This window comes from Oryctolagus cuniculus, chromosome 1 (assembly GCF_051225735.1).
Source record: "Oryctolagus cuniculus isolate XC-2025 breed Fujian yellow rabbit chromosome 1, ASM5122573v1, whole genome shotgun sequence".
In the NCBI taxonomy this organism is placed as follows: domain Eukaryota; kingdom Metazoa; phylum Chordata; class Mammalia; order Lagomorpha; family Leporidae; genus Oryctolagus; species Oryctolagus cuniculus.
The window spans coordinates 153,985,212-154,002,790 of record NC_142867.1 but is presented as its reverse complement, the minus strand read 5'-3'; the positions used below and the strand labels follow the sequence as shown (position 1 = coordinate 154,002,790).

Here is a 17,579-nt window from a genome sequence, read left to right as displayed (position 1 = left end):
CTTAAGCTAATGGAAGGATCCATTTAAAAATATAGATATTATTGCTTTTCTACTACTGATAACTTAGAGAATAATTGTCACTAGAAATCTATGAAGTATGAATGGTGCATGACTTTGACCTAACACTTGGCCTAAGCATAGACACATTCGTCAAGACAAATCCTGGGAAGGTAAAGAGAACCCCAAATTTTGGAGAGGCTAGGATGCAGAGGACTGGCCTAGGAAAAGTGACTGAACCAAAAGGTTGAGATCATCTGGAAAAGCAAGAATCCAGGGTATGCTGGGATATAAGAACTGGGTAATGTGTTGTGAAACATCTACAGATATGATCTAGCAGAGTCAAGGTAGGAAGAACTTAGGGAGTCTGGAACACCTGAGAAGAAACTGAGAGGTGAGAGCCTAGGATTCTCTCAGGGGCTCAAATTTAACATGTCCATGAGTCATAAGTCTATCATCTTAGCCAGTAATCTAGTGAGCAGGGACTTGCAGCAATGAGACACAAGACAGACAAGTTTCAATGGAGTAACAGAACATGGTCTTGCTAGCATGGGGGTATGGATGCTACTCCTAGAAGCTTGAAGGAAATAGCCAAAGGTAGGATTGGAGCACCCTAGAATCAACTTTCTCCCATAGTTTTGCAGAGTCAATTCTCTCTGAATTAAATATCTAATCTATTTTAATTCTGGCATGCATAGATGAATATTCTATGTTGAAGGGCTATCCTTAAGATTCAGTTTTTTCTGTCTCCCCTCAATGAGAATCAACCTGCAAGAAGCAAAATAAAATTGGAAAAAAAAAAAAAAAACAAATTAGAGGCATGTTAGTGTGAATTCTGAATTAGGGGGCACAAAGTTTATAGAAACAAGAAATAACGTTCTTTTCTGCATATTTGAAATTGTTTAGTTCCATATCAGGTTTAAAATATCCATTTTCCAATAGATTCTATAGGTAAGATGTACATTACTACTACCATGGCCCTAATTCATCCATGTCCAGTGGAAAAATCTGTAGGTCTTACTGAGAATGCAAAAAATAGCAGAGACTGTCAGCTGACCAGAGAAGGTGGTTAGCATTGGCATCACTGTGAGTTCCAGATGAATTCCAGTACAGGTGGCCCTCAAAGACACAGTGAGAAGAAGACAGAGGTGAGCATGAAAATCTCTCGCAGCGTGGACTTTGTAGCCTTGCCCACTCCACCCCACAAAAACAAGACAGTGAAAGGAAGCTTTCTCATGGAAGGAAGACTGTACCCTCATTACAACAAGGAATGTGTGCGCATGTTCTCTTCATCCAGGATATGAGCAGCTGAAAGTCAACCTTTGTTTCTGAAAGACTCTTTCCAAATGTCTGAGGCTCTCTCTGAATTCCAACTGAAAGTGTCCCATCTTTGTGGAAAATATGTTCTCTCACCTCAAAAGTTTGACAAGATCAAGTAACCAGAGCTATTTAAACATCCTACTTGGATAACACCTTACAAGACAGTTAACAAATCCAGCTTGTTTAGATTCCCTCTCCATCCTCACCTACACACACACACACACACACACACACACACACACCAAAAGCCAGGAAAATTCATCCTTCTCCCTAGGCCACCCCTCCTTACCATCTGAATGCCAAGTTGACTTGGAGTCAACTTCTATGTTTGGGATTTTTACCTCCTTGCTTAATCCCAGAACAGCTGCCTCTCAGTGGTCAAGCTAAATCCACTTAGCTTGTGTCTGATGTGTGGATCTTCTGGGGTGGAAAAGTCTTTTTAAAGAATTCTCACTCTGTGGGACAACTGATAATAATGAGAAAAACTAGTGGGCATTCATAAGCTGTTATAAGGCACAGTTCCTGTTCTATGCAATATTCATTTATGCAAACTGTTGTAAAGGTACCAAATTCACTGTGCAACTGGGCTGGAAAAGTCCCTGAACTCAAGATTATGTTGGTATGCACATTTCTGAGGCTTGGTTCTGTTTAACATTTTCATCAGTGACCTGCTTAAAGGAGCAGAGAGCAATCTCATTAAGTTCCTAGATGGGAGAGATGACCAGAACATTAGAGAACAGGATTAGAATTTCCCTAGCCCTTGCCAAATTAGCAAAACTGTCAGAGTCAAATATGTTCACCAGGGACAGGCAGAAAAAAGTGAGCTGCCTAAATGCAAGGCGAAGAGCAGAAAGTTATTTAGGAATAGAAATGAAAGGAATATAGATGCAAGAATAGTCTCACAGTGGGAAGTGAATGAGCTTTGTGGAACCTGGAGATTCACTGTGGCCTCTGCACCCCCTTAAAATGAATTCAGGTCTTCAACCCATGCCCTCCCCAAGATTTCTAAGAGCAGCAGAGCTTTTCTTCCTCATGAGTACATCCAGCTTTGGATTCCTTGTTCCACTAATTAGCCTGGTTTGGGGTTCTTCTCACTGGCCTGTTTTAGTTATCTTATTCCAAGCCTTGTTAACTCAGACATTAAAAATTACTTCCCTCCCATGAGGAAATCATGGCCTTCTGTGGTAGGGCTCTTCTGCCGCCTTAGTTATCTTGCCTCTCATTCAATTCTTCTAATTAAACTTCTACTCCAAGTGGCTTAACATGATGTTTTCCTAAATATAAATGATTCTCTCTCCAAAAGGAATTCTGGGATCAGTTGCTCAGGTACTTGTATGTACACTTGTGTCCCTTTACAAAGATGAGCATGACAAAGTCACGAGTTGCTAGTGCTGTAGTCACTCTATAGGCCTGCAAAGAGTAGATTTTTTTCAGGCTTTGTTGCAAGTACTCAACTCTGATACTACAGCATCAAAGCATTCATTCACAAGGCATAAATGAATAGGCAAGGCTGGATTCAGCTTGGAGTTGGGCCATAATTAGCCAACTCCTGCTAGACTCGATTTCAGAATCTTTGACTTTTGAGGAGTCTGAAACAACCATATTGTCCAACCAGCTCTATACCTACAGTAGCCAGGATCCAGAGAGTTGTGGTGTTTATGCAAATTCAAAAGACAGGTAAGCCTGGGTTAAGACTTCAAACTAGAAATAAGTAGCTAGTTTCCCTTCTACATCATGAAGCTATTTCTAGAACATTCTGAGGATCCCTGCTTAATTCACAAAGCCTCTTGTATAAATGTTTCCTCTGTTATTTTGGGGCAATGTATTTGTTGTATTATGTCTGACACATAATAGTGTCACCTTGCAACATCCCTAGCAGGATCCAAGATGAACGAGTGATCAAAAGCTTGGGTGTGGCTGTCTAAACCCCCACTTCAGGAGGCAGCCTTTGAGAAAATCAAAATAGATCAAAATAGAGTCCAATTCCTGTTAGAAATGAACGTTATATGTAGTCAGTGCTGTGGCAATTCCAGCATCCTATATGGGCACTAGTTCAAGCCCTGGCTGCTCTACTTCTGATCCAGCTACCTGCTAATGCACCTGGGAAAACAGAAGAAACAGTGGGCCCTTACATTCATGTGGGAGACCCAGAATAAGCTCCTGGCTCCAATCTGGCTCAGCTCCAGCCATTGCAACCATTTGGAGAGTGAATGAGTGGATGGAATCTCTCTCTCTCTCTCTCTTTCTCTGTCTCTTCCTCTCTCTCTCTAATTCTGCCTTTCAAATAAAAGACATAAATCTTTCTTCAAAAAAAATGAACATTACTTGCAAAATTCAAAGGGTGATATAAAATCTCATGTACCAAGACAAAGGCTTTCAAAAGAAGCTTGTTTTTCACCTGTTATTAAAATGAAAAGAGCAGGCCTGGAGTGTAGGTCAGGTCATAGGAAGACTCTGTCCCAGATAACTGATTCTTGGAAGCACTGCAGACCAGAAGTCAGAGGATTCCACTGATTGTTAGATCTAAGGGCTGCACCTGCCAGGGATTGTTAGGAGGGAGAGAAATGGGCTGAGATGGCAAGTCTCTCTCCTTAAGTTCCCTGAAAGCTATAGAAAAGTACGCTTCTCTGAGCCAATAGGGACACTTGGAATCATTATACTTAACGAGAACAGCACAGTTGCTTTAAGAGGATTGTGAAGTGAAGAGCATGAGGTAGGTACTCGTATTGTAAAAAATGATTGTCTGGATTTCAAAAGCACCTCCCATAGAACACTCCTTCCCATTCACAGACCTTGGGGGAAACCCATGGAAAACCTACCGTTAGGGTCAGAAGCGTGTAGCTCCTTGCAGATGTCTCCGTGTGGAAATGCTCGGCGTGACTACATTAGGAGAGCCAGGAGGCTCCTGACGTGGGTGGTTGTTGATCTGTAATTTGAAGACCCAGTAGCTGGGCTTATTCCTCCTGAAGCTTAGAGCCAAGTATTTATGAGAACTCTTATTTTACTACCTCTGATAAATCACAGTGTACATTTTGTTACCAATTAAGAAATGGTGCGGTCTGTTCAAATGTCATTTCTGGACAGTACGTTTCTTGAAACTATCCCAGATGATTATTCTTCTCAAGTCACAACTTTTCCAAAGTCCATTTTTCTGAGCGACCAACTCCCGGTGATTGCTATTTTTCATTGTTGTCATTTTTTTTCCAGATGATCCAGGAACCTGTATATCATGTGCTACTGGTTATTACATGTAAGTCTGGCCCTTATTTTTTGTGGCACTAGCTTTTCTGTCACTTAAAGCATTACTGATTTAATCCTAAATCCAGTGATTAGAGCAAAGAGGCCTTACAGCCTGAAGCAACTCTGTCCTGTCAGGCTATTAATGAACACTTCTTGGATTTAGCAGTAAGAGTCCAGCTGTTTTCTTGCCTCGAAAGGAGGCCTTCTCTTTCCTGACCCTGGAAGTCGTCCAGTCTGACACTGGTGTCTAGGAATCTTGCCATGGGTTACCAAGATTCAGACCCTGCTGTTTACGGACAGACCTTAATAATACACCCAACCTCGAGCAAGCTGCTTCCAAATGTCTGCATGAGACCTTGTCCTTACCCAGAGTCACATGCTCCAGGGTGAAGTCAGGGGCTACCCCCTGGGTCATGAGGGACACAGACCACAAGGTTAATTGAAACACAGATAACCATCACCCCTAATGTTTGCCAGTAAAACTCAACAAAATCAATGATGGCATGTTTCAACACTACCTCCCTTCCCACTCTAGTCTCCCTTCCAGTGCACATTGTTGCTTATGGGAGAAAGAAAACTGAGAAAAGAAGGGAGATGACGGGGGCTGGCGCTGTGATGTAGTGGATGAAGCCACCGCCTGCGGGGCTGGCATCCCATGTGAGCGCCTGTTCGGGTCCAGCTGCTCTACTTCTGATCCAGCTTTCTACTATGGCCTGGGAGGGCAGTGGAAGATGACCCAAGTCCTTGAGCCCCTGCACCCACATGGGAGACCCAGAAGAAACTCCTGGGCTCCTGGCTTCCGATCAGTGCAGCTCCTGCAGTTGTGGCCAACTGGAGAGTGAACCAGCGGATGGAAGACCTCTCTCTCTCTGCCTCTGCTTCATAAAAACCCTCTGAGAAACAAGTGCACTGAAAGACCAATCTCCAGTCTCACAATAATGAGGCATTTGTTTCAAGAAATATGCATTAGAGGGCTGGTATTGTGGTGCAGCAGGTTAGGCCACCACCTGGGACTCCTGCCTCCCATATCACAGTGCCAGTTCAAGTTGTGGCTACACCACATCCAATCCAACTTCCTGCTGATGCGTCCTTGGAGGTGATGGTTTTAGTACATGGATCCCTGCCTCCCATGTGGGAGACCTGGATGGAGTTTGGCCTCCTGACTTCAGCCTGGCCCAGCCCTGGCTGTTGCAGGCATTTGGAGAATAAACCAGCAGTCAGAAGATCTCTCTCTCTCTCTCTCTCTCTCTTTCTCTCTCTTGCTCTGCCTCCCAAGTAGATGAACATAAAGAAATAAACATTAAATTTTTTTTGACAGGCAGAGTTAGACAGTGAGAGAGAGAGACAGAGAGAAAGGTCTTCCTTTTCCGTTGGTTCATCCCCCAAATGGCTGCTACTGCTGGCGCACTGCGCCAATCTGAAGCCAGGAGCCAGGTGCTTCCTCCTGGTCTCCCATGCAGGTGCAGGGCCCAAGCACTTGGGCCCAACTCCATTGCCATCCAGGGCCACAGCAGAGAGCTGGACTGGAAGAGAAGCAACCAGGACAGAAGAGGCACCCCATTCAGGACTAGAACTCGGGCTGCCAGCACCACAGGCAGAGGATTAGCCTAGTGAGCTGCAGCGCCGGCCCAAACATTAAATTTTTTAAAGTCGACAGAAAAAAACTTATAAAAAAGAAACATGCATTTCTAAACTTTCAGAATATTTAATAACTTTGAATATAACTAATGAAATGGTGGATAGTAGCTGTTATTAAGGAAGAAATGCAGATATTTCCACTATACCTCGCTGGCACCTTGAAATTTACCAAAGGTTAAGGGTCAGTCTCATTCCACTCCCCCTTTGGATGAGTCCACAGTTCAGTGGAGTCTAGATTACATAATTTTACTGCATAGTGAGGATAATGTTTAATATACGTAAAAGCTGTCTTCATAAAAGCTGAGGTACTTTGCTTTTACAGTTTAATCTAGTCACAGACCTCTTGGTAAGCCACTTGAACTCAACACTGAGCTGTTTCAAGCTCTCTAAGTGTCAGCTGCCGTGCAGCAAATCACATAAGCTATCTGTTCAAACAGATGTTGGTTACAGTCCCAGCCCCATCTCCAACTAGCTCTGTGATTTTGATGACTGAATATTGAACTCCGGTTCCCTTATCTGGAAATTAAAGATAATATGTGCCATATGGGAGCTGCAAACACTTAATTGAGCTCATGCTTAACACAGTCAGGACTACACAAATATCTCAGGACTCCTTTCCTTCTCTCTAGGCCCCTCCCAGCTTTGCTTTTTTTTTTTTTTTTTTTTGCCTCAGATTTATTTATTTATTTGAAGGCAGAGTTACACAGAGAGAAAGAGAGGCAGAGAGAGAGAGAGAGAGAGAGGTCTTCCATCTGCTGGTTCACTCCCCAATTGACCTCAATGGTCAGAGCTGTGCCAATCCAAAGCCAGGAGCCAGCAGCTTCTTCTGGGTCTCCCACGAAGGGTGCAGGGGTCCAAGGACTGGGGCCATCTTCTACTGCTTTCCTAGGCCATAGCAGGGAGCTGGATCAGAAGAGGAGCAGCTGGGACTAGAACCAGCGCCCATATGGGATGCCAGCTCTGCAGGCGGCGGCTTTACCGGCTATGTCACAGTGCCAGCCCCACCTCCCAGCTTTTCTGATAGAGGATCATCAGAGGTTCTGAAAGAAGAGAGTTACTGACCCAGTTTGGGGGTGCACAAATGACCAAAAGCAAGTTTCTTCTTTTGAAATCCAATTATCGGGCTGGCACTGTGGCATAGCAGGTGGAGCCATCGCCTGCAGTGCCTGCATCCATATGGGCACCGGTTCGAGTCCCAGCTGTTCCACTTTCAATCCAGCTCTCCGCAATGGATTGGGAAAGCAGCAGAGGATGGCCCAAGTCCTTGGGCTCCTGCACCCACATGGGAGAACTGGAAGAAGCTCCTGGCTCCTGGCTGCTGGCTTCAGATTGGCACAGCTCTGGCCATTGTAGCCATCTGTGGAGTGAACCAGCAGATGGACGACTTCTCTCTCTCTCTCTCTCTCTCTCTCTCTGCCTCTGCCTCTGCCTCTCTGTAACTCTGCCTTTCAAATAAATAAATCTTTTTAAAAATCCAATTATCTACTCTTGATTAAAAAAAAAAAAAGCACACCAGGGCAGGCCTTCGGGCAGGGGAGACAAGAGGCCAGCTACGATGCCTGCATCTCATGTTAGAGTGCCTGGGCTTCGTAGCCAGATCCAGCTCCTGATCTCAACTTTCTGCTAATACAAACCGTAGGAGGCAGCAGAGAATGGCTCAAGTATTTGGGTTCCTGTCACCCACATGGGAGACCTGGATTGAGCTCCTGTTTCCTGGTTTTGGTTCCGGCACAGCCCTGACTGTTGCAGGCATCGGGGAAGTGAAGCGGGGATAGGAGTGCTCCCTCTCCTCTCTCTCATTAAAAAAAGAAAAGGAAAGTGGGGAGCAGATATTTGGCACAGTGGCTAAGAGGCTGCTTGGGACACCTTGGTTCCATATCAGAGTGTCTGGGTTCTCAGGCTGGTTCTGCTTCCAGTGCCAGCTTCATGCTAATGTGTAGCCTGGGATGCAACAGACGATGGCTCAAGTACTTGGGCCCCTGCCACCCATGTGGTAGACTTAAGTTCCTGGCTCCCAGCTTCAACCTGGCCCCGTCTAGGCAGTTACTGGCATTTGAGGAGTGCATCAGTAGATGGAAAATCTCTCTCTTTCTCTCTCTCTCTCATGAAAATAATTACAAAGTTTTAAAAATATTGCATCAACATGTATGAAGAGGTTAAATTATGGTGGTTAGGGGAAGTACATCAATGCAGCTCACAGATGAAGATCTGTATTTTTCCCCTAGGTTTGAGCACCATTGTTATAAAACCTGTCCTGAGAAGACCTACAGAGAAGAATCAGAATGCAAAGCATGCGACACTCACTGTGGCAGCTGTGACCAGCGTGCATGCTACTGGTGTGAGGAGGGCTTCTTTCTCTTCGGTGAGTTAGAAGATGGCTTTGCATTCAGGGAGAGGCTCAGGAGCTCCCGTCAGTGCGATGGGCGCGCTCCCATGATTGGCTTCAGGGTCTTCCCCAGCTGGGGCCTCTGCTCCAAGGAGGACGGCTAATATAGTTTAAAAATAAACATTAGCCATGGCCACTTCCTTCTGCTTATATTCCTGAAGCCTAGTTCATAGTTCACTGACTAACCTAAAGTATCTCTAAGCTAATGGGAACAAGAAGGCGTCGGGTGGTGCAGTGGGGAGGGTGAGGGGAGAGGACATGAAGATAAATGGATTGCAATCGAAGTCATTGGGACTATTCAGAACCATGCCCCTTGGCTTGAGATGTAATCTGTGTTACATATTCCTGTGCCCTGTGAGAGTTGAATAAGATCCCTTGCCTTAAATTTCAGTCAACTCATTGACATTGATGGAAATGACCAATTGGAAAAGAAATGTACTGCAAGCATAGTCCAATTGAAGAACTCATGGCTCAGTGCTTTTCAGTGTTTGTGGGAAAACAGAATGAGGCAGAAAGCCCGAGATAGTTTTTGGTGATTCACTATAGAGATTCATCCTGTTTGTGGCTTTTCAAGGCCTCAAGGAAATAAAAGTATATAGGACATAGGTATAAAGGATATAAATCCAATGCCTTAAAGGGGAGCCAATTTAAATTTCCAATGGAAAGAGAATGACAAGTGCTGGATTTGTTAAAACCCATTCCTTGATTGAAATACACTAAAGCCACGTTGATTTCCTTAAAAACAAATGCAAACACAAATGTTCCTAAGACTCCTTTAACCTCTTAGGAACTTGGCTTTGCATTGAGCATCAAGCTAAGACAGCCAGAGTTCTGCCTTCATGCTTCCTCCCTGTGTTCCTACGTAGATGGCAGCTGCGTGAGGGAATGTGTCCCTGGCTTCTACGGCGACCAAGACATGGGGGAATGTGAGCCCTGCCACCGAGCCTGCAAAACCTGCACTGGCCTTGGCTACGAGGAGTGCAGCAGCTGCCGAGAGGGGCTGCAGCTGCTGCATGGGATGTGTGTGCGTCCCACCCAGACCCAGGTGCAAGGCAAGTCCTGGAAAGGTTTGTGACTCCCAAAGAGAGGTTGTGGGGACCTGGCTGCCTCTCTGGCTCCCTCCCTCTTTAATCTTTGCTTTTGAGCTATCCAAGAGAGGAAGGCTGGGCAGGGAGACAAGAATTGAGCGAGAATGCAACTTTGGGCTGTTGTAGGTGTGTCTGGTGTGCAGTGGGAGAGGGTAGGAAGTTGTGGTTGGCATTTGGCCAGCAGGGGGAACCCAAAGGATACTTTAGGATTGACCTGGGTGAACGTGGCCAGGAATTAAGTGAAAAGAAGCATACGTGGAAATGGGCCGAGTACGATGTTCCCAACAGTTTCAGCCTAGCTTGGATCACACGAATGTGTCTCTGTTGTAGAAGAGGACAATACCCAAAGGGTAGGCTTTTCCAGTCACTCGAGGGAGAACTCTTAACACTGGCAATTATGCTAAAACAGATGATCTTTCTGGCTGCATCCTTGGAACTTGCCATCATTCAGGTTTTCCTTCTAAAAGTTCCCCCCTGCCAGTTTGCAGATGTGGACAAAGCGAGGTCTTCCTGGGGGACAGGTGGGTGGGTACATGTGGGAGCTTGGAATCCCAGTGAAGAGGTCAGGATACTCTTCCTCCCTGAGGCCTGAGAAGTGGCCTCCTCCCAGTTGACCCTCGCTGGAGAGCCTCCTTGCAAAGTCGTTACAAACTTCCAGTGACCTCTCCAAGTCTGAGGTGGTTGAAGAACAATATCCCTACTGCTCCCATTCTATTGGCAATCCTCCCCAAAACAAGGGTGCTCTCCACCGGACTTCAAGGCTAGGATTCCCTAAGGATCTTTTCAGACCAGTGGCCATTGCTGCTGAGAGAAGACTCGCGCAGATTGAGTTTTAAGGGCTGAAGAGACGGACAGATGGAAGCAGAAGCCCGCAGCTGGGTTGGAGAGCAAGGATGCCCAGCGAGCGACGCTGTCTACTTGGCCAGTTTTCCCCAAGTGACTTAGAGAAACAACAGCTCAGAGACCTTCGCAGACCTAGTGGTCAAAAGCTACAGAGAACACTGGGTCTCTTTGGGAGACATAACCGGGAAACAAATCCTCCAATTCAGTTTGGGATATCTTCTGTGAATTATAGCTGAACGAAAACTCTGGAAGCAAGTTTGTCCAGCACTCAGGCATTTAGGAGGCAGTGCAGGCCAAGAGGAAAACGGCCCGGTGCTGTGCTTCTCGCGAAGAACATCTGTATTTTATCTGGCGTCCAGATGATGACGCGGTCCCGGGAGCCAAGAGGCAGAGCAGACTTGATTCCCCAAATGATTGCCCCATCTCTTCAACTGCACTCCTCATTCTGCCAGCAGGAATCAGGCTTTGATTGTTCCCCTTTGGCCCAGCCTCACTCTCCAGCCCCGTTCGACCATCACCATGTAGAGTGTTTGCAGAGAGGAAGGGATTACTCCATGTGGGGCGTTCACACTAACAGGAGGGTCAGGAAGCAGATGAGAATGTGACTCTTGTCGGACAAAAGCAATAAAGTCAGTGGCACTGCTGCACTTGTCCCTCTCCATGATCTATGACATAAGACATGCAAAGAAATGCCCTCAGGACGCAAGGTAAGGCTGTAGATAACTCCCAGGGTAGTTTAACCACTGAAATGGATAGGAAATGTGAAATGCCTTCCGTAAAACCCTGGGAGTATTGGAGCCAATGCCTACATCTTGCTCCTGATTTCTTTTCCTTAAAAAACAAGGTCGAGAGTGTAATAGGAGAATAGAAGGTTCCAGAGAACAGGCACTAATTAGCCACACCTTTCACATGATGGAAAGCAGATTGCAGTCATCCTGGGTCAGTGGAGAGGAAGCCAGACAAGTTACAGAGTGTTTCTGAGAGAACGTAGCTGCCTAGGTGATACCAGCAAGGTTTTGAGGCTCTTTGGTGTTTCTCAACACAATCAGACACCAGTAGGAAACGAGAGATGGCACAAAGTTCAGTCCGTTCCCTCCCTCGCCCATGCTGCTTCCCAGCAAAAAGAGTGAGATCGTGTTCCCGCTCGAAGGCGTCCACCCACCCCAGAGTGCGTGTCAGCGTGTGCCGGGAAACACTCCTGAGGCACAAATCCAACCAGAGTCCCCCGAACTCCTCTTTCAACACAGCGGCTGATCAGGATGGGAGTGGCAGGGGCGAGAGAGCCACCACTCTTTGTCAGCTCCCGGCAGAGCGCATGGAGCTGGCGCCACACACGAGTCCCCGCCTGGAACGCCGTCTAGCTGGGACTAAGCGGTCACCGCAGATGGTGTGCTTCTTTCTGTTCTTCCAGTCTCCAACGGAGAGCCGTTACAGACACGTATGGATCCTCCTAGACTCTCTGTCCCAGTCACTAACAGACCGTGAGGATCACCGAGGACAGTCTCCATAAATGGCAGACAGAAAACAGGCCACAGATGAGCCCAGCAGTGACGCGAAGCCCCCCGCAAAGCCCTGCCCAGGCTGGTCTCCTAAAGCGTCTTTGGGAATGGGAATAATTTCCTCCGTTACTGTGAAGTCCCTGGGCCCCTCTGGCTTGGTTTCCCCTCTGGGAGTACTGGGAAGTAACTGGGACTAATTCATGCATATTTTTCCTACCCACCTATTTCCCCCATTGATTAAAACCAGGTTGTAGCAGGCTGTAATTACATATTCGTAAGAAAGTCTAATCTACAAAGCACAGACATGGGGAATTAACATTTTTTTATCTTCGACCACATCCTAACAATTTATCACTGGCCTGGCTTTTGATCTTAATTCCTATGCTTAAGGGAAGACTGGAACCCCAGAGTCAGTCACTTACACGGAAAATCATGCACACATAGGGAAAAAGTCCTCCTCAATGGTGCCATTGGCACCCTGTACTTTGAGAAACTTTAGATCCTGTGGAAACCTGTTTTACAAGGACTTTGTAGATGTGCACAACCTCCTCCCTTAACTTCAAAATGAGGGTAGCATTTTTAGTTAGCTAACCAACCAAGCACAGAGTACAAAAGATGCGTTACTGGGCAGGTCACTCAGTGTTTGGTCCAGTGGTATGAGGAAGCCACTTCTATCGGCTTGCACAGTTTGTTAAATAGTCGAGAACTCCAGAAGTGGATGGTTCAACCATTGATAGGTGGAAATCAGGTAAGGAGGGAATATTTAAACCACAAAAATTAGAAACACTGCACATCAAGTGTTTGGCTTTTTTCTTCTTCTAGAGAAAGATTTTATCATTACACCTTTGCTTTGTCCTATATCAACTATTTCCAAAGCCAAATTGATTACTAAAGCAGACCTTTTTAGTGCATGGGAGCTTTAGAGTTAGGGATACCTGGGTTCAAATCCTGGCTCTGTTGCTGACCAACTATGTAACCTTGGGCAAGTTCCTCATCCTCTCTGAGCCTGTTTCCTGGTCTATAAAATGAAGACATGAGACTGCCTCATTAAAAGTCTTTTTGAAAACTGATGGGAGAATACACATAAAGCTCCCAGCACATATAGGACATAAAAAATGTTAGCCTATTCCCCACCCTTTAACCTGGTCCACTTTTAGCACCAGTGACACTAGCTCTCTTTCAAAGCCACGTTTCCTAGTTCTTTGAAAGAATGCAGCTTCATGGGCCAAGAGGGTGGTAAGGTCTGGAAAACATAGTCACAGAAGAAGACAGGAATTCATGGTCAGTTGAGTTGCCCAATAACTAGGCTGAGCCCTGATCTAGCCAAGAACATACATTCACAAAGACTTTGCTAGAGCTTTATAACGGGTCTTCAGAGCTCATGGACAATGCACGTTATTCACAACTATGCGTGGATTTCAAAAGTTTTGTAGGAAAATAAACTTATCTTTTCATTCCATTTTCCATGAACTTTGTGAAGTACCCCCTGTATTTATAATAACAAAAAAGAAAAAAAAGTGATCCAGAAGTGGAACCAAAGGAAAAAGTTGAGTTATGGTTCATGCAAATAGATATGCAAACTATGTAAAATGATCTTTACAAAGAATTTTGATGCCAAGAGAAAATGCCTAAAAAATGCATGCAGTTGAGTGCAGTGGGCAGGTCCGTGTTATACATGCAGAACATGTAAGTGATTGCACAGATAAACACTCATGTCCTTGTGCTCACACATGCGGTATAAAGGCGGGGAATCTAGGTGGCAAAGTATACACGGCAGACATTTCTGAGTGGTGGGATTGTAGGTGAAGATTATCTTCTTTATCCTTTTTTTGCATTAAAAAAACGCTTTGTCTTTTTTAATAAAAATAAAAAGCAGCTGTGCCCACTGCAAGCCCATCTTTGATGAAGACCCTGCTGCAGGAGCGACGAAGGTGGAAGGTTCAAATCAAAAGAGGTAACAGGGACACAGGGAGGAGACATCACAGCAAAGTCTCCGCTGTGTGGAAACCAACCCAAGGAGCTGGGAGAGAGGAGCACATGATGACGCAGGAGAGAGAATTGCAGAGAGCAGGGTGTGGGGGCAGGCAGCATCAGCGGGCAGAAAGGAGGAAGCCGGAGTGGGGATTTCTGTACCGGATAAGACATCCCCGACGAGCTAAGTGGTGAGGCCTGGGAGAGGTGACTGAGAAAAGCCCCTGAACCAGCAGACCTTGGATAGGCTCGAGATGCACTTTTGTCTCTGCAGTCAGTGCGGCATTGTTGGAACTAGCAAAGGGAGGAGAACACTACACGGTTACCAGTAGGAGACTTGAGAAAGACAGAACAGCACATCCACGTGGTGGAAGGTTAGGGAGCCTTCGAAATGAGTGCACTGATAGAGAAGGATCCCAGTATATAATGGGCCTTGAAAAATAATGGCAAGATGATAAACAGTGCAAACGGATGCAACTTGCATTTCAAAGGGTGGTGAAGTCTAGGAGGGACATTTCATAGTATATGCCTTTCCTCCATTTTGAACCATCTGAGTTTGCTTATTTAATAGACACAAACAAGGAAAGTAAAAACATCCCTTTTCTTTATATAGCTTAGTTGTAGCTATCTGATGGACAGAAACCACAGTTTTGAACAAAGTAATTTCTTCTTTCCTCCATTCCTTTTCTTTTTTGAAGTCCTTTCCATTCTGGAAATTCAAATGAGGCAAAAGAGAAATTATAATTAAGATAAAAGTTTACTTGTTGAGAGTAAGCCACTATCCAGGACAGAATAGCCGCTTTGTTGTTTCGTTACTAACTGCTTGTACAGAGCGCCCTCTCGCGTGCATATGCGGACATTACAGAATTTTATGCTTAAGTATAGGCAGTAAAATATCAAATTGCCAGAATGGGAGCTATGTGTAATTATAAACACATGTGTATGTGTAGCTGTACAAGTATACACTTTACACATCTATTAGAAAATTAATGAAAACTTACGTCTTTGTAAATCCATTTCAGTATGAAAATAACACCTGAAGAAAAATCAGTGTGGGGTCTGAACACATAACATTGAAGATTTTGAGGGTGCTCACTGTCTGATGCTGCCAGCTTTTAAACAATGTCTGTCAGCCACGCAGTAGGCAGCTTGACTGATAGGAGCAGCAGAAGTGCTGCTGGCCTTCCAGACGGACTCCGTGGTGTTGAGAGGCACATGGACCACTTTTGTGACGTCCCGTGGCTAACACGGCCCTGCACAAGGCTGATTGAGAGCTTAATTGGCCCCCCAGGAACACTGCTTCAGGCATTCACCAGATCTAACTGCTAAATGAGAAATGCAGGGTAAATTTTGTCTGCCAAAGTAGGAAAATCCCACCGTTCAACACGGCACCAAGGGGGTTTCCGCAAGTTTGTGGAAAATGAGTGTTCTCTTCAAATTCCATTTTCCACAATTTTTTTAAACTTTATCTTTTTTTTTAAGATTTTATTTATTTATTTGAGAGGTAGAGTTACAGATAGTGAGAGGGTGAGACAGAGAGAGAGGTCTTCCTTCCATTGGTTCACTCCCCAAATGGCAGCAACTGCCTGAGCTGCGCCAATCCAAAGTCAGGAGCCAGGAGCTTCTTTCGGGTCTTCCACATGGGTGCAGGGGCCCAAGGACTTGGGCCATCTTCTATTGCTTTCCCAGGACATAGCAGAGAGCTAGATCGGAAGTGGAGCAGGCAGGTCTCAAACCGGTGCCCAAATGGAATCCCAGCGCTTCAGGCCAGGGCACTAACCCGCTAAGCCACAGCACTGGCCCCTCTAGGATTTTAATCCCCCTCATATATCCATATCTATTGGTTGCCCATCTATCAGTCCATCCATCTGTTGATCTATCCGTCTGTATTTGATCCTTTTTTCCTCTGCGGCAAACCTTGGCTGCTTTTCAACCAGGAGTGCTGTTGTAGAAACCAAGCTCCGCCTCCTGGTGCTGCTGGAGCTATGAGGGCAGAGAGATGCAAGAGAGAAGCAAAACAAGCCTCAGAAGCGGGGTTTGGGGTTGAAAACCGGGAGAGGAGAGAGGAAGCAGTGATTACCATTTACTGATCCACTGGGTTAAGCACTAGACACACATTTTCTCGTTTAGCCTTCACAAGGGAGAAATCATTTTCTCTCATTTTAGAGACTGGAAAATAGGACTCTGAGAGTTTAATTACAGTATCCATGGTTACCCTGCCGTAAGAGGCATAGCTGGGATCTGAAGGCAGGTGTGACTGCGAAACCGCCTGTGCCAGACAGGCTGGTGGGGAGAAGGGACGAGAAGGCAGGAGGGGGAGGCGGGGAGAGAGGGGTCGTGGAGGCCTGGCGTTGACTGAGAGCCAGATCGTTCAAATCCCACGTTCTCAGCGAGAGCTTTCCTAACCCCCAGTGTGAGTCATGCTGATCCCTGAGCCCCTCCTGAGCTTTAGGCGAATCCCAGTAGGTGCTGAGTGCGGGATGTTACCGAGGCTGTTCTCTGTGTCTTTGGAACTGTCCCACGAAGTTGCTGCGGTGACTTCCTGGAAAATCTGCCCAGGCAGTAGTCTCGAAGGGAAAGGGAGAGGGGAACTTCTCGTGCTTGTGAGTTTAATGGCGTGTTAACCTGGGGGAGCCTGCTGGAAGCCTGACTGTCCAGAAAGCTCGTGGCTGGGCAGAATATTTTGATGTTTAATGATTTGGGGCAAATTTACGATGAGATAAATTTAGGTTGTATAGCACAGTGGTTACTATGAAAAACAGAGGGACCCAAACATTGGCCAAAAATGAAATCTGACTTGCAAAGGACAAAAAGAAAGAAAAAAAATGCAAGGCACAGAATATTGTCAGCTGTCACTTATGTTTGTGATATTGTGTACATTCAGGAGCACATGCACTTGTTTTAAAAGATTTATTTATTTTATTTGAAAGTCAGAGTTACACAGAGAAAGGAAAGGCAGAGAGAGAGAAAGTCTTCCATCTGCTGTTTCACTCCCCAGTTGGCTGCAACAGCCGGAGCTGCACCGATCCGAAGCCAGGAGCCACGAGCTTCTTCCGGGTCTCCCACTTGGGCGCAGGGGTCCAAGGACTTGGGCCATCTTCCACTGCTTTCCCAGGCCATAGCAGAGAGCTGGATAAGAAGTGAAGCAGCCTGGTCTCTAACCTGTGCCGGTATGGGATGGGATGCCGGCACTGCAGGCGGAGGTTTAACCTGCTACAGCACAGTGCCGGCCCCACATGCACATTTTTTTAAAGATTTATTTATTTATTTGAAAGAGTTACACAGAGAGAGGAGAGGCAGAGAGAGAGAGAGAGAGAGAGAGGTCTTCCATCCAATGGTTTACTCCCCAGATGGCCGCCATGGCTGAAGCTGTACATGCACATTTTTAACACATGAACTGACAGTTGTTAGTTCAAATATCACCATAGTATTTTAGGTTATCCTGTAAGAAATCATATTCTCTGTCTTGGAAAATTTGCAAAGGAAGTCTTGATAATCTATTGTCAGTGGAGGAGTAAGAGAAAAAAAATGAGCAATGTCTACACAATGACAGTGGCAGGAGCAACAAATAAATAGCTAAGAAAAATCAATGGTATT

At 45.7% G+C, this 17,579-nt stretch overlaps 1 protein-coding gene across 3 annotated transcripts in view; it reads left to right on the top strand.

The window, feature by feature from the left end:
• The window catches only part of PCSK5 (proprotein convertase subtilisin/kexin type 5), a 442,208-nt gene that overhangs the window by 393,368 nt on the left and 31,261 nt on the right, over positions 1 to 17,579 (top strand). For all 3 annotated transcript variants that reach the window (XR_001793338.4, XM_089336653.1, XM_051858772.3), the window contains 4 exons: positions 4,525 to 4,567; positions 8,421 to 8,557; positions 9,448 to 9,648; positions 13,888 to 13,965. Coding sequence is in view for 2 of the 3 variants with exons in the window: in XM_089336653.1 (XP_089192779.1) it covers positions 4,525 to 4,567; positions 8,421 to 8,557; positions 9,448 to 9,648; positions 13,888 to 13,965 (459 nt within the window). In the remaining variant the exon portion in view is untranslated. The remainder of the gene's footprint in view (positions 1 to 4,524; positions 4,568 to 8,420; positions 8,558 to 9,447; positions 9,649 to 13,887; positions 13,966 to 17,579) is intronic.